Genomic DNA, 25,203 nt, shown 5'->3' on the forward strand with positions numbered 1-25,203 from the left:
GCAGCATTCATGTGAGGACATTGGCTAAGAAAAGGGAAAATGGATAACAGCTGTGAGGGAGGTTTTCAGTGGCATGATAGCAAGAAAACGAGGAAAAGAAAGGGAATAAACTATAAAAATGGATTAACTGATTTAATTCATTTTTGTCAAAAAGTAAAACAAATATGTACAAAAGAAATCTAAAAATCTAAAAATTAAAACAAAATAATTGTCATAATGCCAGTGATGGCATAGTTTTTTTTGAAGTAATGATTACTTAAAAATTACTGATTACTCCTTTAAAACATACAAAGTAACTAAGTTAGTTTACAAGTTACTGTATTTGTTACTGATAACAACAAGAAAAGTGTCACGTCTGGTGCTGTTAGCTCCTCTGTCCCTTCCACACCCAGCTCCAACGGAGGCTCTCAGTCTAACAACTACACTACCCAGAACGCACCACCCGCTGACATCACACACACACCTGATCACATGACACCTCACCTGCTTCCTCCAGGATATCCTGAATACTGATTACTGGCACTATATAAGAGCACACCACACACACACACCCACTAGTATTGTTGGTTCTACATCATTACGAAGCGTTTCTGAATTACCTGTCTCTGCTTTTTTCGTGTATGACCTTGCCTTTTGTTTTCTCGACGCTGATTATTGCCTTTGCCTCTGATATTGGATTTTTTTTGTGTTTGACCTGGACTGTGTTTTCACTACTGCCTCTTGGATTATCTCTGCTGCTGGATATCTGCTGCTGGTATGAACTCTGGACTGTTTCATGGTTATGGTATGGTTTTGTCTACGTTGCTCCTGTTATTGGTGATCACCTGTTTTTCTGTACCGACCACGATCTACCTTTGTTTATTCTATAATAAACATTGTTTTATCAGTATCTGTACGTGTCTGCATTCTGTACAAACCATGACAAAAAGCTTGTTTTGTGTCCATTACTGTTATTATTATTGTTGTTGATATAAAAAAAGAAATGCACACTTAAATTAATATACAGCTCTGGAAAAACATAAGAGACCACTTAAAAATTATGAGTTTCTTTGGTTTTACCAAATTGAAAACAATTGGAATATAATTAAGAGGAAGATGGATGATCACAAGCCATCAAACCAAGCTGAACTGCTTGAATTATTGCACCAGAATTGACATGAAGTTATCCAAAAGCAGTGTGTAAGACTGGTGGAGGAGAACATGCCAAGATGCATGCAAACTGTGATTTAAAAACAGGGTTATTGCACCAATTATTGATTTGTGAACTCTTAAAACTTTATGAATATGAACTTGTTTTCTTTGCATTATTTGAGGTCTGAAAGCTCTGCATCTTTTTTGTTATTTCAGCCATTTCTCATTTTCTGCAAATAAATGCTCTAAATGACAATATTTTTATTTGATATTTAAGAGAAATGTCAGGAGTTTATAGAATAAAACAAAAATGTTAAGTTAACTCAAACATAAACCTGTAGCAAAATAAGAGAAACTGATTCAGAAACTTAAGTGATCTCTTAATCTTTTCCAGAGCTGTATATTTATATTAATAAATACTAGACCAGGTACGTTGGCAAAACATTTTGATTTGTTTTGATATAATTTTCTCTCATATAAATAATACACAGTACTCTGTGCTGGTAGTTTAGAATTTCTCTTAATAGCAACCTAGCTGCTAAGTTTAACACCAGATTCCCATTATGTCCAAAAGTGGAGTGACTGTCTAATTCACATTATGTCAAAATATAAAAAAATGCTTTAAAATGCAGAAACAGTCAGATCTACATTAAAATAATAGACAGCATATGCTGTGGACTCAAGCATGTAATAAATTTATATGATCTATAACTGATCAGTATATGAGTGCATTAATACTCTGGGTGTTAAGTGTTGTGCATTAACCTAATAGGGTTGTAATCAGCCACACTTTGGCCAACTACTTGGCCAGTTGGCCCACAGAGAATCCCAAATGCCATAAATGATGAATTTTAGCATACTGAAGATGATAAAGCTTCTTAGTTCTTTATGAACTAGTTCTAGTCATTCACACAGACTAAACATCATTTAAAAAGTCTTGGTGACGAACATACGCTTGACTGGTCTTCAGATTTGATGAGGCCTGCTGGGAAAACTCAGACATGTCATTCTAATGCTTGAGCCAAGCCTAGAATTGATAGCCTGGGAAGTCTGCCTGATAGCCTGAGTATGACAGCACTGTCCAAAGAGCATAAATGAGGTCTTTGCAGGGCCCTTAGGAGACAAAATCCTCACACCCTGATAGGGCAGTGCTGAAGGGACCAACTAATGGACACTTTGTTCACAACATGTCTACGGTATTGTCATTCTAAATAAAGTAAAATGACAGCAGCAATTACGGCGTAATAAATAGTTATGACCCTATTTATTTTGTTGATTATGTTATCATCCATTGTGTTTGTTTTAGGGCTGTCAACATTAAAGCATTGATGCGAATAATTTGGAATCAATAATGCGGTATTTATATTTTACGTAATTAGTTAAGCCACCAAGTTTGACCCCAACTCCCCCTGTAATTTGCCCATGGAGGGGTTCGCATGTGGTGAAAATGTGATCAAATATACTTCTTTTTAATCGAGCTAAACTGCTGATAAAATGCAGTTTAATCTGACATATTAGCCAGATAATATACTGCTATGAACAAACACAGTCTCTGATGCTCCATGCTGTTCACATTGAGGGTGATATGTGCAGCGTTCACTACTTGCTGCCATGCTGCACGTCACGTTGAAAACAGTTTGTTTAAAAGCACAGCAGCAAATTTTCAGTGTTCTGTGTTAAAGCAGCACTGTCACTGCACATATATACACCCTGGAACACAGAATCTTCTCACAATATTTACTTTCTTGCTCCCGCGACAGACAGCTCTGACCAATCAGAGGAGACAAAATGCTCACTTAATTGGAACCCTAGTTATTGAGAAACATTTTTTTTGTTTTTATAGCACCACCTATCGTTTAATTGGGGTGAAACCTGAATGCCTTTCAAAGAATTATGTGTTTAGCAAAACTCTTAATTTTAATCTTAACTCTTAATCTTGATTTTAAGCCATTTATCTTAACTAATCTCCACCCCAGGATGACTAATTTGCATATAGCAGCAATGTTAATAAATATGAACATTTAAATAAATCTTGATCAAAATCACTCTGCTGAACATTTTGATACCTATATTGTCTATAATAATATATGTATATAATTTAAAAATCAACAAACAGTAGAAAAAATATGTTTTGTAGATTTTGCTAAATATGGCAGTGGTGGATGTGGGCGGAGCTAAAAACTTACAATGAGTCGTTAATGCAGAAAACTTGCCGGAATAAGATTCAAAATGTTTCACTCTACATGTCACAGTTGCTGAGATACTAACCCAAATTCAAAACATTGCTTTATAGTGCCACCATCAGGCCAACTTAGGTCATTTCTTTTGCCTGAGTAGTGGGTACATTACAGTACCTCTCTGCCAAATTTAAAGTTTGGATGACCTTCAATACTGCTCTACAACATTTTTTAAAGAATAAAAATAATAATAAGAAAACTCTGAGCAATTCCAATAGGGTTCCAACACCTACGGTGCTTGGACCCCTAATTTAGACACTGTCAGATTACCAAAAAGCAATCAAATGATAAAAATGATAAAACTGACACAGTCACATTTTGTAAAAAAGTGAACAAATTAAATGTGCAGTTTTTTCAAATACATTTTGACAGTTTGACAAAGACAATAAGCATTTGATGCATTTTATGTAGAATTTTTCAGCCCCTATTTTGCCCAGCAGTGTAGCTTAGTAAACACTGCAGAACGTAATGTCTGATTTACATAACTAGAAATATGTTAAATTATTTTAATTCTAACACAGATGACAACACTCCCTTCTATTTCCTTATATATTTAACCTATTTCCATATATTTAACAAGGAGGTTCTTACAACAAATTCACATGTTTTAACTTTATTATGCTCTGCCTCTGGCTAATTCATCTGTGATTTTGATACATATTTTTTAAACTGATTTTCAATCCTGCCTGGTTTTGTAACCAAAGGCGGTTCTTTAATTAGGCAAACCTAGGCATTTGCCTAGGGCCTCAACCAAATCTGTCCTCCATAGGGGCCCCCAAATCTGACCATCCCAGCTACAGTAAATACACCAAAAACAATTTTAATTTGTTACTTATGTAAAGAAAAGAAAAAACATATTTTTATTAAAAAAACAACAGAAATATCAGTAGAATACCAAGTTAATGTCTAAATACTAATGGTCCAAACACACATACCCCCCCCTCCGTTGCTTGCATTGAACTAGTCCATAATATGATGACGTAGCAATGTGCCACACGACGTGACTTTAAACCAAAACAGCGGGAACTGTACGCGACTAGAGTGAGAGCTGTCACAGTGAAAATGAAGCGGAGTTATGAAAGTGGTTCTGCTAAACTAAAGAAACGGACAGAGAGCAAAAGAATCGCAGATGCACTGCCAAAATTCACCTCCTTTTTTATCAGTGATCAGTGTTTTTGGGGCCGATTCTGATCGCCGATCACCTTTCACCACGATCGGCCGATCGCCGATACTGATATTGGTTGGGGCCAAATGCCACATTAATGCCACACAGGTGGCAGACAAACCTGGTACAGAGCTCTGATTAACTGCTTAACCGTAAACTCCTGAATCAGATTGGCTAAAATCAGAAGAATATCTGCCGATCGCCTATACCGTATTTTGGCTGAAAATCAGCCGATACCGATACACTGCCGATCGATCGTTCCATTTCTAGTTATTTGGTTTATGTGTGTGTTTTAAGAATTAGGGCCCCTTGTTTATATTTTGCCTAGGGACCCAAAATGGCTAGATCTGCCCCTGGTTGTAACCTAGGGGGCCATCACATACAACAGTCGGCTACCTGCAGTAGAAATATGAGGAAAACTAACAGCTTAGCAATGTGATTCAGGGTTTCCAGGAAAATGCTCTTTCACACACAGCAAAGCTTCCGAGGACTGTATCTAGAGGATTTCTATTCAAGCATCACATATAAAGGTTTCATGTTTGAAAAAAACATTACTAAAAATCCTAATTGTGAATGTAATATAAAATATTTAAAGTCAATTTGAAAATACTGTATACTGAATAAAAATCATAAAATCAAAAATTTTTTCTGAATACAAATCAAACATTTCATGTCCTCCAAACAGTTTGTTTTGTTATGGTTGTCTAGTTTTTATATGTTTTTTCAAACATGCAGAATTTGGGTTGATTTGTGTAATTGATCAAAAATGTGTGAACAGGAAGCTTCTCCTTTTAGGAGACCCCCAATCTTGTAGGAGACCCCAAAGCCCTCAATGTTTTCAGAATGTAAATTACTTCAAAATTATATTACAGTAAAAATTATATCCAGTCTGCCTTTTATTTCAAAAGTAGGGTGTAAATTGTATGACTATGACAAAAATAGATAAATGAGTATATACAAGAGGAATTGTATAATAAATTCTTGTTATAAAATGTGGCTTCAAGTTTTGAGGTTGTTATTGTTTATATATATATATATATATATATATATATATATAATGTATTAATAAAGTCCACTCGGTTGAATATGTGAGTACTGAGGATTATATGTTGATACCTTCCCACACATAGTTCCCGTCGACCCGCTGTATGAACTTGAACCAGTGCTTGTCGGTGAACGGCTCGGCGAGCTGCACCTGGCCGGTCCACAGGCAGGGTTCGCGGGTGGACAGCAGCGGCCGCGCCGCGCTCATCCGGACGGCTTTATCGGGGCTCCAGTGGCCGAGCTCCGGGCGGGAGCCCAGCACAAACACCTCCGTGTCCGGGCGGGCGGGGGTCAGAATCACCCCGAACCTGAAAACCAGCATCTCTAACAGGGACTGAGAGCAGCGCGGGTTCAGTCCGGGTCTATAGAGCCGGTGTGTGAGAGACCTCTGACATTAAAGAGCAGCGGAGAAAAACCCGGAGCTAAAAATACCGCCAGCACAGGAGCTCTGCCGCGTTCCGCTCGAGCTGCGAGAATAACGGCTGTCTGATTAATGATTATTTATTAATGAAGGCTTAAACCTATTGTATTTAACCTTCTGGATGGTTGTTAAATTCTGTTAAACTCAGATACTCGTGTGGGTTCAGCTCGCTTGTTTTGTTTAAGTTGTAGTTTTTAAACCGACGCATTACAACGCAGCCGGCCCTGAACACGCTCGCTAAAAACTACAATTCCCATAATGCATTAGAGAGTAAATCTGCAGACTAGCAACAGCTAGAGGACAGGAAGGTTACTGTTATAATCACTGAAATGATTATTTATGTAAAATGATCCTGTAAGGTGAGCATTTTTAAATATGTGATTAAAAATATTTTAAAAATAGTTTTCTTCTTCTGATTTACTTCTGATCACTGTATTCGTCAGCTATATAATATACAGTTGCAAGAAAAAGTATGTGAACTCTTTGGGATTACATGGATTTCTGTATAATTTGGTCATTAATGGGTTCTAATCTTCATCTAAGTCACAACAATAGACAAACACAGTATGCTTAAAAAATAATAAATATATATGTTTTCATGGTTTTATTAAACACAACATGTTAACATTTACAGGACAAGTGGAAAATATGCGAACCTTTGGATTTAATAACTGGTTGACCCTCCTTTGGCAGAAATAACCTCAACCAAACGTTTCCTGTAGCTACAGATCAGACCTGCACAACAATCAGGAGGAATTTTTGGACCATTCCCCAAACAAAACTGTTTCAGTTCAGCAATATTTTTGGGATATCTGGTGTAAATCTCTCTTTAGGTCATGCCACAGCATCTCAACTGGGTTAAGGTCCTGCAAAATGTCTTGGTAAACTTGAGAACTCATGATGAGGGCAATCCCTCTTGTTATCATGATTTACTACAACCAAGTTCATTTCACACTGTATTTCTCCTTTAATCCCTATTAGTCGTAGCACAGTCCAGATAGCATGCCCTTGTGGGACCTGTGTAACTAGCCCCAATGGGATCTAGATGTTTTTTTTTTTCATCAGGTTCCATGTTGGCACCACATGTAGATGTCAGTGATGGGCCCAATCAGGATTATTAATGGGACCAGAAGGGGTTAAACATGGGCCCCATCTGGGTTGTACAATGCACACAGGACCTAGATAGGACACATGTGAGATTAGGACACATGTGAGATTAAGACTTTAATGGTGAGACAGGCTGGGTCCCAGTAAAAACACATATACAATCTCACTCATGCCCATCTAAAGCCCAATGAAACGCACCTAGCCCACATTACAGCCATTTGTGGCCCACATGTGCATGTTGGATGGGTGCGGTACACATCACCATAATTTTTTAGCATGGTAAAAAAGCTGTGATGCCTGTGTCAGCATCAGTGGTCTACACAAGGGATGTCCAGTACAGGCCTAAGACATTAAAAAACTGAAATGTCCTTATTTACTTGAAAACAGGAGAAGCTATTGGCTTACATTGCTATCAAACACAGGATTTATACTGTCCTCAGATTTTGGATAACATTTGACAAAATTTTACTTTTTTTGTTTTTTACCTATTTATTCAAACACCATGAATAGATTTAAACAGCTAAGCCAACATTAAAACTTCATTTTTATCTGCATAATGTGCCATTTATTGTCTAGTTGTTTACAATGGCCAGTCCATCGTACAACTACCTGCCAAAAATAAATTAAAATATATAAAAATACTGCCCAGACTATATCATGTTAATAACTATAGAAGCTTAACCCAAAAATATCATGACTTATTACATGCATCTGGGCTTAATGACCAACCTTTTTAATTAGATTTTATTAACTGGTTTATTCCTTATAAGCTGCCTTTAAGTAAAAATTTATTAACATAGATTCCCTGGTCAATGACACCAGCCTCAGGAAAAGCCACAAATAGACATGAAGAGTTGGCTTTTGGTGTGGTACAACAAGCAAAATCAGGTTCAGGAAACATATATTGTGTAGACTCACTCAACCAAACAACTGACCTTTCTGAGTAAAGGCTACAACAGAATGGACCACAGTTCAGTGGCTCCAAACAAAATACTTATGTGTTCTGGGGTCACTGAGTTTTCTAATAACTCCAGAGATGCTCCTCTTTTCAACTCCTTATGTGTGGTGGGGAACAACCAACAGACCCTTAATATTTTTGTGCAGTCTATTTCTGATGCTAGATGCATTGCTATCAAAATATTGTACATTCTGGCACTCAATTAAAAAAAAATATATATATATATATATATATATATATATATATATATATATATATATATATATATATATATATATATATATATATATATATATATATATATATATATATTCAGTGACCCATCATGTGATGTGTGATATAGTAGTTTAGTTTTGTTGTATAGACATCCCAGGGAAAATGTACTCAGTGGCTGCGTCCAGAAACTTTTGCTACTCCTCCTCTCCTACCCCGGAAGAAGGTGGAGGAATCGAGGAGAGGAGAGGAGGAGGAGGAATGGAGGGAAGGAGCTGTAATTGGGGAAATGGGACAGCTGATCCCTTTTAGATAGGATGTTGACTACCGTTGAACTGAGCCAATCACAACGCTCACAGTTTCCTCATCAGTCCCTAAGTTAAAATAAATAAGTAAATAAATGAATAAATTAAATAAAATTAATTCGTAAAAAAAAAATTATATATATATATATATATATATATATATTATAAATAATATATGTTTTTATATGTATAACATGATACACATAGGGTCATAAATATAGTTTTACTGAGCATACAGTTTATCTAAACTATAAATTATGTTACTGCTTTACTGGCTGTTTAATTAGATAAGGAACCTAGTTAATTAATATGTTTATGACGTATATTTGGGTGTTGCCTTCCCCATTTTCGCGTGCTCTGTGGGCGTGGATGCAGTGATGTCATTGGAAAATCCTTAAAAGTCTTCTGGAGTAGGATACACTGATGTACCCTCCGTTGGAAGCCTACTACAGGTGGATTTTAAGCGGCTTATTTCGTCTCCTACGGTATGCGCATTTGCAGGTGATAAATAATCAAAACGTTAGATTGGGTGTTTGGGTAACAACAGTATCTAAACCCCAGTCTCCAGAAAGTTTAGCTATTTTTATTGCAGACAGGCGAGAGCGTGGGACAGTTAATGTGATTTGTTAATGCTGTCAGCTATTCATTTAATTAATTTAAGAAAAACTTTGGAATTTACTTTGAAGTATATTCTTATTCTTTTCCTTATTTTTCATCTTCCTTTTTTTTCTTCTGCTTCTTAATTTAGCTTCTTTTTTTTTTTTTTTTTTAGAATTTTAGCAGAAAACTTTATGTATAATTCAAACTGTACTGTATCCTGGTGTAGAAGATCCGCATGCTGAGGGATAGACTTTAAAAGAAAGAGGCAGAAAAAGTTTAGCAAAGTTTGGTGGCTTGTTACCTTTTCGAATATTAATTTAATTCATAAGAAATTTACTTTAAGGTATTATTATTATTATTATTATTATTGTTGTTGTTGTTGTTGTGTTTGTTGTTGTTAGTAGTATTAATTAAAATATTATTTTATTAAAACACATAAATATTAAACACTGAAACAAGATATAAAAAAAATCACATTCTCTTCATTTACCACATTTACCACATTTTTTTGGTTTATGATGGAAAAACAACTATTAAACACCTTTTTATTTAACATTGCCTAGTGGTATTATTGTTGAAACACTTACATAGAATCAGTATTCTTTTAAAGGTTTTAAATTGTTTTTCTTTTCTTTTATCTTTTTTCTAATCTTACAATGCTTTTAGTTTTTTTTCTGTATTTCTTTTTTTAATTTAACCTGTAATTTAACCCTCCTGTTATATTATGGGTTAAATGTGCAACCACACCCTGCAAAATATGGAGGGTTATTTGTGAAATTATGATATCAGTAAATTAATAAAGAAATAATTGATTAAAACGCTAAATAAATATTTAAAATGAGATTTAATTAATTAAATTATTAATTTATTTAATTATAAATTTATTTCATAGTTGACTGTGATATTTAGATTTAAATAATTGTTTAACTTAAATAATTTAATTCATTATTTAAATATGTATTTCATTATTTCATGCACTATGAAAAAAAAAAATATCTGTCAACATCAACCATCAAACTCTGTGGGCGGGCCTAACTCTCATCGATGCAGACTGATTGGTTAGATTGCACAGTAAGTCATAAAAGAACGATTACAGATGCTCGAGAGCAGCTCTATCAAGCCTCTATAACCTCGTGTGTTTGATCAGTGACAGTGTCTGGGGCTGTAGCCCCTGATTCAGTTTCCTCAGCTTGCCGTAAGATATTCCTAACCAACTCCCGAGAAATGTCCTGCAGATCCACGAAGAGAGCCGCCATGCTGAGGAAAACAATCACAGCAGGCCGGAGCAATCAGTCAGCATCGATGGGAGTCGTCATATACATTTTTTTAAGTTAAATATTTAATGAAATACAAATATATCCATTAACTAACGAAACATTTAATTATTTATGCTTCATTTTCATATTTAAATAAACAAAAAAATTAAGTAATTAAATATTCATTTAAATATTTACTTAATGTTTTAAGCAATTATTTCTTTATTCATTTATTTTTATAATATTGTCACAAATAACCCTCCATAGCAAAAACAGGAACTACTGTGTTTTATTTGTTGTTCTTTCAAAAGTAATAAAGTAGCGAAACATTAAAAAGGAAAAAAGGAGGTAAGGAACACCATTGCAATAAATATTGATGGAAAAATTAGAAATTAAGTTAGTAATGAAATATTCACACTGCTTGTTAGGATTTGTTTGGTTTCAGACATCTTTTGGAAAATTAAACATGCACCAGGTCAAACTGACCCGGGAACACCACTGCTGTTCCTGACAAATGAACATTACAGGAGGGTTAACCAGGCAAATCATTAAGAACCTGGCAAAGGTGAAAGGTGCTCCCCGCAAATAACTATTTTGATTTTGATAATTATTATTTAAATGTCCCTTTCTAAACTGCATACCCAAAGTACAAGATATACAAACAGAATACAAACAATACATACATATTTAATGTAAGCAAAGTTTAATACAAACCATACATATTCAACCATAATGTTGAATTAATGTAAAATCGTTGTGTACAAAAAATAAATATTGACTTTAGATATCAATGGTGTTTTAATGTGTGAGAGATGGAAAAAATAACGCTGATTCATTGTCCTTTTGCTATCTGGGTGGCCACTTAATTTTTTTCCCGCTATATCAAATAAGGGAGCCCGCGAGTGAGACCTTAATAGATAGGGTGATAATAATACTTAGTATTCAAAGTAGCCTAATAAAAGTTACTTTTAAAATTTTGTACTGTAAAACTACTCATCTAAATAACTAATTCCTCACTTGATCTACTGCAGCGTATGAAGCTTTTAGTTTCTTATTTTTATTTCCATTCCACCATAACAGTTTCCCTGAATTAAAACACATTTTCTCTTTGTTAAAACACAGTTCCCTCTTTAGACTGTAGTAGATGATAAAGTGGTTTAAGTATTTTACACATTTCTGCTTAGGGTGTGCAGAAATCATAAACGGTCCATATAAAACAGAACATGGATTCCCATTTGAATGTTCTGTTCCACCTTAAAAGGGCCAAAAATAGCATCTACAGCCTGAAGCCTGTGTGCCGCCACAGCAGCATTTAACTTGAACAGTGTGCATACCTTAACTTAGACTGAAGCCTGACCAATAATGATCCAGGCAGATAAATGTGAGGAAGGCTTATTAACATGGAATGGTATGATCCACTTTAGGGGGCCTTGAAATTGTATCACAATATTTTTCCAGGCATAGATACTGCATTGTTTTTGTAGTATTCAACATTATATGTAAAAAGTATATTTAAATATACTTTTTATATACCCCCTCTCCCAAACTATTGTTTTTACCCCTTTAGGGGGTGGGGGGGTTAAAGTCGAATTACCCCCGTAATTTGCACCCTGTGGGCATCCAGGAGAAATCTGGAACTACACTTTGTTCTTTAGCTTGGCTCACAGGGTATAACCTTAGTTAAAATTGAGAATTCCTTGTTACATTTTACCGTATGCATGTTTATTTGCATCTGTTCAAATCATATGTGGTGCTTTTTTCAGGTAAAAACACTTATATTCCTGAGTTACTCCTCAAATAAATGGATTAGTGTAATTTGACTTGCTGCCTAAACCTTTTGCACAGTACTGTATATCTCCGTCAAATAAGCAAACCTATAAGCTTTATCTACTATAAATAACTTAGTTACAACTTAAGCTACAAAAGCGCTTCAGCCAGAATAAGGAAAATATTGTATGAAATGGAACTGCTTGAGGTGGTGGAACAGATTAGATATATTACCGCTACTAGCCGGCACCACTCTCCGGCACAATATGCAGCAAACGGAAGTTTATCAGACTTTTAAAAGCCGAACTACATAATAAGACCTGCCTTGCTCCAGTGCAGGACATTTTAGCCTAGCCTAGCCTAGCCTGTGTGATTACGTCATCATGTACTGACGTAGCTCGGCTACGGAGGCTGATTGTGTTCAGCTCGAACTGACGCCAGAAAAAAACGCCTGTCTGTGACTCTGTAAATAACATATATCGATATAGCACAAAAATGATATCACCATTATTGAAACATTTCTTATTGCGATAATTACTGATATCGAAGTATTGTCCAGGCCTATTTTAGGGTTAATATTATTTACTGCAGATTACTTTTTTTTTTAGGCTTTTTTTCACATTGTTTTTATATTTGGACACTAACATGTTACTGCTCTTAATCATCCATGCTGCTACATCAAACTTGCACCCTGGATTTCACGTTGCCACTACTTCCTTACTCCCCTTTTATATTTTGTGTTTATCTTGATATATATTTTATTTTTATTCTTATATATGGAAAACCTCTCCGGTACCCCTGAATAAACACCTGGTACACAACAGAAACCTCATAGCAACACCCTAGCAACCAATAGTTATTATGATTGTTGTGATATGTTTAAAGTCTTTTTTTTACATTTATTTCTACTATTATTATGACAATTATGGGATTAAAAGATCACAAAGGGAGTCCGATCAAAGATCCTAAAATATCTTTTTATTCAACACAACCAAAAACCACATGCATCTCCAGCCCGTATCTATATCATGTCCTGGCTTGTGCCCCCTGGGTGTCTCTGTGTCTGTCTACTCAACACTCCCAGGTAGCACACTCCATCAGGCATTTAAAAAAAAAAAAAAAAAAAAAAAAAAAGGATTTTCCTTCATATTCAGCAGCAGCAGCAGCACACAACAGTCGCATACACAAACACTTGGTAAGGCCTTCATTGGGATTATACAGGCAAAAAAAAAAACATGGCTTTGGATAACAGTAGTTCTCGACCCACATTCTGATCAACTTGCAGAGGGCTTGATAATCAGAGTTTTTATAAATTCTGCATAATTACATAATGATTAAGATGTAAACCTCTGAGGATCATTTATACTGCCTTAACACTACAGAGCAACTGATTTTCATAAAGTTTCCCCAATCCACTCAATACTGAAAACAGAAATCTGAACAAACTCTACAAAGTTTGCATTTGGAAGGGAGGCCAGTATGCAGATTTTTTTTTTAATGTGTGGATATGTGTGGATGAGGCCTGAGGTGATATGTTTATCTACATTTTACTGTCACATCTCAACCTCTGCATTATGCAGAATTTTTATTAATCTGTGAAATTCCTACTTAAAGGGACACTCCAGTCTTTTTCAGTCCAGCACCTTCTATTCCACATATTTACTGAATAAAAAAAACAACATTGTTTCCAACCCATTAACATGTTATAACCGTCTCTTTTTACTGCTTACTTAGAAACATCAACACTACAGATCTGTGTTATAAAGAGTAGGCCAAACACTGGAGTTTTCCTTTAAATGGAGTGAAGATACAAGGTCCACTTAGCTGAAGGGGGTCCGGACTATTACTTATGATCACTTCAGCTACACATTCGTAAATCAATTACAGAGCGACAGAAACAAACGCATTCACACTTTCTTTAATGACATGCACACCTGAGTGCGTACACAGAGCTAGAACCTGTGCAAGCATGCCTTTTTTCTATGTAAACCTTTGTGGCTATTTAGATGTTTAGAAATGTGCTACATAAGTCTTAACAATTGTGTTAAAAAAGTGCTTGCGGCCTAAGCGCCCTAATAAGTGCAACCCAAAGTTTTGCTTGTATTGCTAAAAGGTGGAGAGTCTGTGCCAGTGGCAGAGCTTGGTAAAGTGCAGGGTGTAACGTTTGCTACACCTGAACAAAAAATATTTATTAAAGAAAATGATATGGCCAACACACCTAGCTAAAAGCCCATAGTTTACATCAGACTGGTTCAGAGATTGTAGGTTCAGCTTCATTGGTTTCTTCTCCACTGCAGTGCCAAATTATTACTTTTTTCCATTGATGCATTGCTAAATTAGGACAGGGAAGTGCACAGTGTCTCACAAGTGGCAGCTGTTAGACGTGTCCTGCCTCAATCCCACATGCTAACTTGTGAAACAGAGCACCATCACTATTGCTGTGTTAGCATTTTGGTGACAGAGCTCAACCAACATTGCCACTGTGGTGTTAGCACGCCAGCTACCGGATCATCCAATATCGTTACTGTGATGTTAGCACGCTAGCTACCGGTTTCATCCAATATCGTTACTGTGGCGTTAGCATGCCAGCTACCGGGCTCATCCAATATTGTTACTGTGATGTTAGCACGCTAGCTACCGGTTTCATCCAATTACGTTACTGTGGTATTAGCATGCCAGCTACCGGGCTCATCCAATATCGATACTGTGGTGTTAGCATGCCAGCTACCGGATCATCCAATATTGTTACTGTGATGTTAGCACGCTAGCAACCGGTTTCATCCAATTACGTTACTGGGATATTAGCATGCCAGCTACCGGGCTCATCCAATATTGTTACTGTGATGTTAGCACGCTAGCTACCGGTTTCATCCAATTACGTTACTGTGGTATTAGCATGCCAGCTACCGGGCTCATCCAATATCGATACTGTGGTGTTAGCCTGCCAGCTACCGGATCATCCAATATTGTTACTGTGATGTTAGCACGCTAGCAACCGGTTTCATCCAATATCGTTACTGTGGTGTTAGCATGCCAGCTACCGGGCTCATCCAACCATGCTACAGCAGTGTTAGCATTTTGGTGACAGTGCCCATCCAACATCGCTACTGCTGCATTAGCATGATTGACAAATCAAACTCTTACGGACGCAAAACTTTTTACCCATACCAAACCAGTATATATTATGATCCAGGATTAGCTTACTACTAAAGCTTGTGTACGGAGGAACATGATTCTAAGGATAAGGATCTCTTCAGTCATTGAGAACCTTAGGACACATGCAACAACGCTTGCCCAACATAGCTACTGCGGTGTTAGCCCAGCCCAGCTAGTCTGTAGTTAAATCCCTTAAGTCTTTAAACAGTTCTACTAAATGTTTCTATGGCCCCAAACATGGTTAAGTAACCATGCTGAGAAAATCACCCCCAACATCGCAACCGCAGTGTAAGCATGGTTGACAAATGCCAGAAACTGAGTCAGCTTACTTCCTGAAAGCTCACGCACAGAAGAACATGATGACTAGTCCCAAATTACTAGTAACAAATAGAAGTTGGCTCTCCTGTAAGGGAACTTGTCCCACTTCACTACGGGCATCATCAAACTTCTGTCCTACACAGCGGCCACAGTGTTAGCACAGTCCGGCTAGCCAACAGGAAGATCTTTAAACCATCCCAATAAATGGTTCTTTGGCCCCAAGTACTGTACCTGTTAATGAATCTGTACTGAACCGTGTCTGTGTGGAAAAGCAAGCCGAATAGCTGCCCTCCCTGCTCAGAACCAATCAGACCTGCAGTGGAAAAGAGGCCATTTTCACTCAACCTAACTTTTTACTCATACCGAACTAGCATGTGTTCTGATCTAGGTTTCTACCTGAAAGCTCCCAAACTAAAGAGGATGATAACTTGACGAACAGATGTTGGATGGAAGATAAATTGGATGGAAGAGAAGTTAGCATCCTGGTTTCCATGCTGGTTAGCCACATTAGCATTCAGCCCAGAAAATCTGCTTTCTCCTATAAGGGTGCTGTCCTATACCCAAAGCATGCAGATGTGATGTAATGGAGCTGTGCACTTGATTTGAGCCCTCATTGGAAGACCTAGCTGTGATAGATTACTGGGACTACCCTAGTGTGTCTAAAGAAATCAAGTGCACTGATTAAGGCTCTTCATTTCATTTCACTTTTTAAATCATTTTTATCTGATTTAATCACTTTATTATTCAAACCCCTTTGCAGAACATCTCTAGAGTTTGACCGTACACTTCTATAAGAAACATGGCCAAAAAAGGCCTTCCCTCAGTATATTTGTCCTTAAAACGTTAAACACACAATCTAGAATCAACCTTCAAATTTGACGTACTGTATAATATATATTTATACATATATATATATATATATATCTAAAAAAAAATAATCTTAACATCAAAGCAAAAATATTTCTTATGTAATAAGAAAGATGTATAATAATCTTATGTACACAGTGACAGATAGCATTGGTTAAAGAGGTTAGGTAAGGTAGTGTTTTAGCTCTCGCGCTCTGCTGTTAAAGTGTTTCCTTCATTATAATACTGGTTTGAGGACGGAGCGTAGGGACCGGCCGTCGCGGGTCAGCTCCCTGGTCGTGCACATGCAGGGCAGTGGAACCGCCTCCACTTGCCGGTGGACCTCGTTGTAAGGGCAGTGCTTCAGGTGGTCAGACATGCTGGAAATGTCCGCAAATTCCCACCTAGTCACCGGACTAAAGGCCGTACTAAACCGCCACACCTGCAGAAAAGAGAACACATCAGTGTTAGAACTATTTGAGCAGATCTTCTTGCTAATAATAGGCTGTGCTCTTAGTCATATCTAACTTCATAAAAAGTCTTATTTAAGTAGCTTAACTAATAGCAAAATGCTAGCTGGGAAAACACCTTGTAACGTACTGAAATCAGACATTGGGCATTTATTTGCATTTTTTCTTTTATTTTGCCACTTTTTTACCACTGCATTAATTAGATAGGCTAAACACATTTTGTCTTTTTTGAAGAAAAAAACAATACCAAATTAAAATGCATGAATATTTATTGAACACTGGACATTTTTAAACATTCCAGCAGATATACTAACAAAGTACAAAACAGTTTTTCTAATACTACAGTGAGTCCAAGAAGTATTTGATCCCTTGCTGATTTTCTTCGTTGGCCCACTAATAAAGACATGATCATTCTATACTTTTAATGGTAGATGTATTCTTACGTGGAGAGACAGAATATTAAAAAGAAAATCCAGAAAATAAATCTAAGGAATATATATTAATTGATTTGTATTTCATGGAGTGAAATAAGTATTTGATCCCTTAGTATTCATTAGCAGTTCTGGCTTTTACAGACCAGTTAGACACTCCCAATCAACTTGTTACCTGACCTGAAGCCACCTGTTCTCACTAATCACTTGTGTGAAAAACACCTGTCTACAGAATCAGACAGATCACACAGATTTCAAGTCTCCAACATGGGTAAAACCAAAGAGCTGTCACAGGACCTCAGAGTCAGAATTGTTGACCTTCACAAAGCTGGAATGGGCTACAAAAAGATTAGTAAGGTGTTGGATGTGAAAGTAACAACTATTGGTGCAATTATCAGAAAGTTTAAAGAGTATAACATGACAATCAACAGACCTCGGCCCGGTGCTCCAAAGAAGATTTCGCCTCGTGGGGTGGCAATGATGCTGAGAACGGTCAGAAATCGTCCTGCAACCACTCGGCAGGAGTTAGCAAATGACCTGAAGGCAGCTGGGACCACAGTTTGCAAGGAAACAATTGGCAACACTTTGCGCAACAATGGATTCACATCCTGCAGTGCCCGAAAGGTACCCCTGCTGAAGAGAGCACATGTGGAGGCGCGCCTCAAGTATGCCAATGATCATTTGAAAGATGAACCAAGTTATTGGGAGAAGGTTTTGTGGTCAGACGAGACCAAAATTGAACTTTTTGGCCTCAACTCCACCCGCCATGTGTGGAGGAAGAAAAATGCTGCCTATGACCCCAAGAACACTGTGCCCACCGTCAAGCATGGAGGTGGAAGCATAATGTTTTGGGGGTGTTTCTCTGCCAAGGGTACAGGGCTACTTCACCGCATCACTGGGAAGATGGATGGAGCCATGTACCGCACAATCCTGAGGGACAACCTCCTCCCCTCTGCCAGGGATCTGAAAATGGGCCGTGGTTGGGTCTTCCAACATGATAACGACCCTAAACATACAGCAAAGGCAACAAAGGATTGGCTCAAGAAAAATCACGACTGGTCCAGCCAGTCGCCAGACCTCAATCCGATCGAAAATCTATGGAGGGAGCTGAAGGTCAGAGTTGCCAAGAGACAGCCCACCAACCTTCATGATTTAGAGAGGATCTGCAAAGAAGAGTGGGCCAAAATTCCCCCTGGTGTGTGTGCTAAACTTGTGGTTAACTACAACAAACGTCTCACCGCTGTGCTTGCAAACAAAGGCTTTGCCACTAAGTATTGAGTGTGTTTGGCAAGAGGGATCAAATACTTATTTTCCTCATTGAAATACAAATTAATTAAAATATATTCTTTAAAATTATATTCTGGATTTTTGTCTTGATATTCTGTATCTCCATGTTAGAATATATCTACCATTAAAAGTGCAGAAGGATAGTGTCTTTATTAGTGGGCAAACAAAGAAAATCAGCAAGGGATCAAATACTTCTTGGACTCACTGTATATATACAGTGGTGTGAAAAAGTGTTTGCCCCTTCATGATTTATTATTGTTTTGCATGTTGACATTCCTGGCAATAGACACCCCTCCTACTATTTCCCCCCCTTTAATGCACCTTCAACTCAGGAAAGCATGTTAATTATGTAGCTGAATCAGTTGTGTTGATGACAATGTGAAGACTAAAATATGAACGCCAGCGAGACCTCATGCACCATGGATGGAAACCACTGATGTAAGTAATTTCTTGTTTTTTTTAGAATGGCCCTAAACGGACCCCCAAATGGAGTCAGCTCAACTCTATTAAGAGGTACCAACTTAGTTGGATAAGCTCAACTCTATTAAGAGGTACCAACTTAGTTGGATAATTTGGCAATTTGGATGTTTACTTACTGGCAAATATACCTAATAGAATAAAAAAAGACTTTATTCTTCAAAAATGTTTTTACCCTATTTTTTGCACTATAAACCTTATAATCTGGTGCACCGTATGTATGAATTTTACCACTCAGGTTGTAAGGAGCAGTAAAGCAACTCTGCTGAAATACAGCTTTATACAGGGGTTTCAGTTTAGTTCTTCAGCACCGAGACTGGAGCAGTAAGTACATTAACCACTAACCACGCTAAGCGTTAGCTCTTTTACCATTCAGAGGTGAGTATTATCAGCCTGTAGCATGTTAAAACAAGCTACATGGGATGAATCGCTAGCTTACCGTAACACTCAGGGTTTCTCAGTGTAGCACTGTCAGGCGGCATTAGCTGCTAACTGCAGCTAGCCTTAGTGGAAATCTACAAATCTACCGCTTGTTATACTTTAAAAGAAAGTGTTTTTTTTCGTACAAAATTACAGTTTTGTTTACTTAGCTTAGCTTTACAGTTACCTTTACTGCTGAATTAGAAGGAAAACATGGTAACATCCCTGTTCCTAACTAGTGTCACATAATGTGCCTTATAATCCACTGTGCCTTATGCAAGAAAATAGGCCAGAAAATAAGATGTTTATTGATAATACGCCTTATAGTGCTCAAAATATTCATATAATATCCAGTTGTCTGGTCATTTCAATTAGGCCTTCTTATATTTTTCCTAAACTATACTACCGTTATATAACTATATTCCATCATCATAAAAACAGACAAACATGAACTGTATAGATAAAAACTAGTAGTAGCCTCTAGTAGTAGTAGTAGCTTCTATAATTTTTAGATATATATTCATTGCTACACAAATGGTCAAACACACCCTATAACTGACATTTTTATATTACTAGGCTTTCAAACTATTCCTCAAAGTTGTTAAAGCATTCAGAAATAACAGTCTACCTTGTCTTTTATCTTCCAGCTTCTACTGCCATCCGGGCACTGCCTCTTCTCCCACTGTACCACCACCATGCCCCGTGTCTGCAGCAGGCTGGCACAAACGTCCCTCATAGTGCGGGACACCATGGACAGCTGGCACAGGCTGAAGCCGTCCAGAAACCGTGCTATATGCTGCAGTATTTCAAAAGGCAATCCGCTCAGACGGTCGCACCCTGACTCCACCATCATGTCCATAACTGGCTGCACCCCGAACGACCTAAGGTGGCGGTCATGAACAATTCTGGACCCTTGCTTTGACGGACAGAACCTGCGCTGCGAGTACGTGCAGCCGTAGTAGGCGAGTGGGCAGCGGTGCTCCATCCAGCCGTTCAAGCCTGAGTGGATGTCTCCGTGGACATTACGAAAGTGAGAGAGGAACTCCTCCCGCCGAAAAAGCTGGCCGCACTCAAAAGTGAACATGGAGCCTTCGCGTGGAGCCCAGCTTGGCCGGGGAACCAGCTGTTCCAGAGTCAGGTCCAGCCGCAAGGTGCAGAAGGGGCTGGGCTGCGAGAGGCGGGGTGCAGCTCGATCACATGCTGAGGCTGATGCCACCTCTCCAACCATCGTGCTGGTGGCCAAGATGGCAGCAGGGAAGCTGAACGTCTGGGTGCCAAAATCGACACGTGAGCCACCAAAAGCATAGACAGTGTCTGATATTCTTCGGGCTCGGGGTGACTCCTCCAGGCAGAAGAGCAGAGCGGCAGCGGTGAAGTCAATCTCTCCGAGGTCCATGGGGTCATTTCGAGGTTCCTGCTCCAGGTCGGACGTGTCCACAGCTTTGTCTTCCATTTTGCAGCGAGGACTCCTATGTAGGAAACTGTCCATGGGACAGGTCTTCCGTCCATTAAGTACAAGTGGCATGAAGTTCCGAAGTAACTGAAGGTTTTGGAGTTTCCTCTCAAAAGCCCTGTCTTCAAAATCTAATGCCATGGAAGGCAGAACAAAGTCCCTGGGAATCACCAGAGCCTGGGCGTGAACAGGTGGTTGCAGTAAAGGAGCCTGGGATTCTGCTGCTTCCTGCATTGCAAGAGGGGTAAGGTCATGTCTCAGCTGTGCTCTGTGGGGAATTAGTGGACCAACAAACTCCAAAGAACCACTGGCGTCTGTGAAGTCATTCTCTACCTTAGCTGGTTCCATATCGTGTTCTTGCGATTCTGCTGTAGATGCTACAGCATTGTGACAGTTGGTACACAAACTGTGCTCCTCTGAGTCTTCTAGCTTGTGCAAATACTCTGAAGACTCTTGAGAACATTCATTGTTAATGGCATCAAGATGTGCACATGCACCTCCCTCATCAATTCCGACAACTGCTCCCAACTCAAGCTCTGCTTCGGAACTAACATCCTTCATTTCAACGTCTGCTGACTCTACAGTTTCTGATTGGCTGAGCTCACTTTTCGCCTTTTTAATCTCCGAGCTACCGATTGGCTCAGTGCCTTTGACAGCATCGCCCAGCGCTCCGAGGGCAGAGGCCAAGCTTCTGCCCAGTTCCATCAAAGTCTGATGCCGCTGAGGTTGCAACTCCTCATTCAAACCGCCAACTCCATTGGCTATCTTATCACAGTTGGATCCAGTTTCTTCTTTCATGACGAACGCTTTGTGTAGCGCTTCGTCTGTGGTGGAACACTGTGTATCTGAGGCATTGAGGTGGATAAAAACATTCAGGGCTGCAGCCAGGCTTTTGGTTGTCTCTACTGTGGTTTGGTAAAGATCACCATAATGCTCCTCGTTCATTCCGTTAATGCCGTTGCTGATTTTGTCTTTTGAACAGCATTCTGAAGATGCTTCATCTGCAGGCCCCTCAACCGGCAATGTGGGAACATGTGAATCTATTAATAAATCAGGTTTTTCCATGTTCTCCACAGGAAGTTCTTTTCTACCAGGGCCATTAGTGGGTGCTAATGAGACAAGTTTGAGAGAGGCCAGCATGGTACGCTGGTCCTGCAAAGCGAGAGCCATGTCCAACTGTTCCTCCTCGTCTGCATCTCGACTTAACCTTTCATAAGAACGATAATCTTCATCGTTCACTGGCCACCTGTTCCACTCCATGGTGCAGCAAACCACACCGGCAGGACATACCTCGAGGTGCTCCGCCATCTTGCCCCGGGCTAACGTGAAAGGACAGCCAATGTGGTGGTTCAGACACGGGACCCTCTCAAACGGGCACAGCAGTCGATGCTCATCTGCCTTGCAGGCGTGGAAAACTGCACCACAAACCAACGGGCAGGCCAGCAGGTCGCAGGACACGCCAGGCTCGGGTTTGACCATGCATCGGCGGCTAATGCAGGAAACACAGTGGACGTGGAGCTCCTCCATTTTCAGAGTATGTGAATCAGGGGAGACAGCTGTAGCACAAGCTCTGAAGTCAGGACGTCTGTAAGACAACAATGAAACATTTACTACATCAGTATAACTGCGACAAAGCTACGGTCAGTAATTAGTATACATTGCTAGTGTTCTATTCTGTACATAAAAGAGCTTCCCACCACTTTTAGCAGTTATTCTGAAGTCATTTAGATATGGTTTTACATATGCACAAACGTAACTAAATCATAATACTATTGGCAGAAAAGTGCTTTTGCACAATATTTTAAACCTATACTTCAAAACATTAATGAAGAATGTTTGGGTCAGATGGGCAGTTGACAGATGATGTATTATTGTTATTGAGAGTGATTTTGTTATCGTAATAAACAATGTGCCTTTTATAGCATTCACACATTAAATAATGATATTAGGAATGCTAGCCAACTGAAAGCTCTATCACGTAATCCATAGTACTGTTAAGCAGGATCATGCAAATGCAGTGCATTAAAAATTAAAGGAGAAATCCAGTGTAAAATGGACTTTTGGTGTGGTAAAACATGATAAAAAGTACTTACCTTTAATGAATAGCCCACCAGAAGGCAGGCTATGTGTGTGTGTGTGTGTGTATGTGTGTGTGTGTCTGTTATTTTCAGTTCAGTAATGGCTGAAGCTAGCCTATATTGATGTCCAAATTAGCCAACAAAAGAATCACTGAAACTATAACCCCCTAGCACATTAAAAAACAAAGCGTATACTCAACTTAATTTTTCATTTTCCTTTAAAATTAGATTTTGAATTAGACAAAAATCTTTTTGCAAAAAGAAACAATGCAACATTTTAATAAAACATTTTTAAAAACCTCTATACATTTATACTTAGCAAGGAGAGCCACTGAAAAGATATGTCAACAGTTTTATTTATTTAAGGATATTTAAACATTCCATATATTTCAATTCCAATGTCTGAGTTATTTACTCATTAAAGGTTGTATTTGCATTATTATACTAATACTTTTATGTTAACGATATAGAAGTGGTACAATATGAGCCACTGTCTAAAGGACAGATGTCCTTTAGAATTTTCTAATGTAATTCATAACCCACTCACACCTGATTGTCATCCAGTTGATTGAAAACACCTCTAATTTCACATACTTTTTTCCACTCTCAAATATGTAATATTGGCTAGTTTTCCTCAATAAACAAATTATCAAGTATAATATTTTTCTCATTTGTTTAACTGGCTTCCCTTTATCTACTTAAGGACTAAGGATAATATTTTAGGTTTTATATTCATGCAGAAATATAGAAAGTAATACAGGGTTGATAAACTTTTCAACACCACTGTAGCTTAGCTAACCTAGACAGCTAGCTAACCAGATGACCCACAGGTTGTTCTGTAGGTTAATCTAGTTAGCTAAGTTAGTTTACTTAACATAGCTGGGACATATAACTTAACGTTACTAAAACACACACACACAAACACACACACAAATGAAACCCAACCCAGTTAATCTAACGCGAACTCAGACACTCAACCAGCGTTAAGCTGATTTGGTGAAGGCGGTCATACATCACAGCAGCGCTGAGTGTTTGACAGGGCGACAGATCTCACTAATAAACCACTAAACTGTAAAACAAGCCCGAGTCCTGTAGGATAAAGGTGTAGAAAGAGGCGAGGAACAGCAGGAACGCCGTGTTTTGGTGTTTACGGGGCGGGGGGCTGTCTGTTTCTGGGTGTAAACACTGTTAGCTTGCTGGCTGAGCTCCTCTACCGCTAGCGCTGCTAAACTTTCTTCTGGCCGGTGTTCTGTCGAGTTGTGCTACCCTGTCAAAGCCTACTACCCTAGTGTATGTATATATGTAGCTTATATACATAGTGAATTAGAAAAGTAAAATATTTGGACAACCTAAATCGCTGTATCGGGGGAAAAACCCAACCTATGTTTTTTTATTATTATTATTATTATTATTATTATTATTATTATTATTATTACTATTATTATTATTATTATTATTATTATTAATATTTTATTAAATAATTAATTAAACACTCGTTTAACATTTTGTTAGAGCTAAAACTCAAGCGAATAATGATGACAGTGATCTCATGTTGTTTAAAAATGCACCCAAGAAAAACTATGGAAAACAGAATTATCTTTAAAAAAAAAACATGTTTTAAAATGTGGCCACGCGCATGCGCAGTGTCATTGAGAAGCGCATATCGAGAGGTAGCACAACTGGACAGAACACCGGAGTTCGACAGCACGCTAAAACTCCCGACCGGCGCTCCGCACTCACCGCAGCCTCCCCGCCACCAGCGGCTGCCCCGCCCGGGCTCTCGGGGCGCGTTCAGTAACAGAGGGTCTCTGCTACCGGCGGAAGTCTACTTTTAGACCCGACCATCGCTGCTTATCCTGTAAATCTTCTTCACAAATGTTTCAGCTCCTCTGTTTCTGTTGCCTACCTCCAGCCGGGACGCCAGCGCGTGTCGTCATCACGCAAGCCACTGTCATCACGCACGCACAGCGTAACTCTGTGATTATTATTATATGAGTCCTCTGTCTGTCTGTCTGTCTGTCTGTCTGTGTTTGTATAGAAAAAGAAATAAAATATAATACAGT

The 25,203-nt window shown here is 38.5% G+C and overlaps 2 protein-coding genes across 2 annotated transcripts in view; both read right to left on the minus strand.

The window, feature by feature from the left end:
* Nucleotides 1–6,185, minus strand: part of epm2a (EPM2A glucan phosphatase, laforin) — a 38,369-nt gene extending 32,184 nt beyond the window's left edge. Inside the window, exon 1 of the mRNA XM_007233413.3 lies at nucleotides 5,650–6,185. Within this exon, the coding sequence (XP_007233475.2) occupies nucleotides 5,650–5,899 (250 nt within the window). The 5' untranslated portion in view covers nucleotides 5,900–6,185. The remainder of the gene's footprint in view (nucleotides 1–5,649) is intronic.
* A 6,975-nt stretch (nucleotides 6,186–13,160) lies between these two features.
* fbxo30b (F-box protein 30b) lies at nucleotides 13,161–25,083 on the minus strand. Its single transcript, XM_022677564.2, has 3 exons — nucleotides 24,881–25,083; nucleotides 20,238–22,647; nucleotides 13,161–16,966 (listed from the first exon to the last, which is right to left on the minus strand). The coding sequence occupies exons 2-3, from the start codon at nucleotides 22,587–22,589 to the stop codon at nucleotides 16,763–16,765; spliced, it is 2,556 nt and encodes an 851-aa protein (XP_022533285.2). The 5' UTR covers nucleotides 22,590–22,647; nucleotides 24,881–25,083; the 3' UTR covers nucleotides 13,161–16,762.
* Nucleotides 25,084–25,203: the final 120 nt, after the last annotated feature.

The sequence above is a fragment of the Astyanax mexicanus genome, chromosome 13 (assembly GCF_023375975.1).
Source record: "Astyanax mexicanus isolate ESR-SI-001 chromosome 13, AstMex3_surface, whole genome shotgun sequence".
Classification (NCBI taxonomy): domain Eukaryota; kingdom Metazoa; phylum Chordata; class Actinopteri; order Characiformes; family Acestrorhamphidae; genus Astyanax; species Astyanax mexicanus.

Coding starts and splice junctions, on each gene's coding strand:
- fbxo30b (XM_022677564.2), bottom strand. CDS start 22,589: ATGGAGGAGCTCCACGTCCACTGTGTTTCCTGCATTAGCCGCCGATGC. Junction 16,967..20,237: donor GCTGGAAGATAAAAGACAAG/GTAGACTGTTAT, acceptor TCTTTTCTGCAG/GTGTGGCGGTTTAGTACGGC.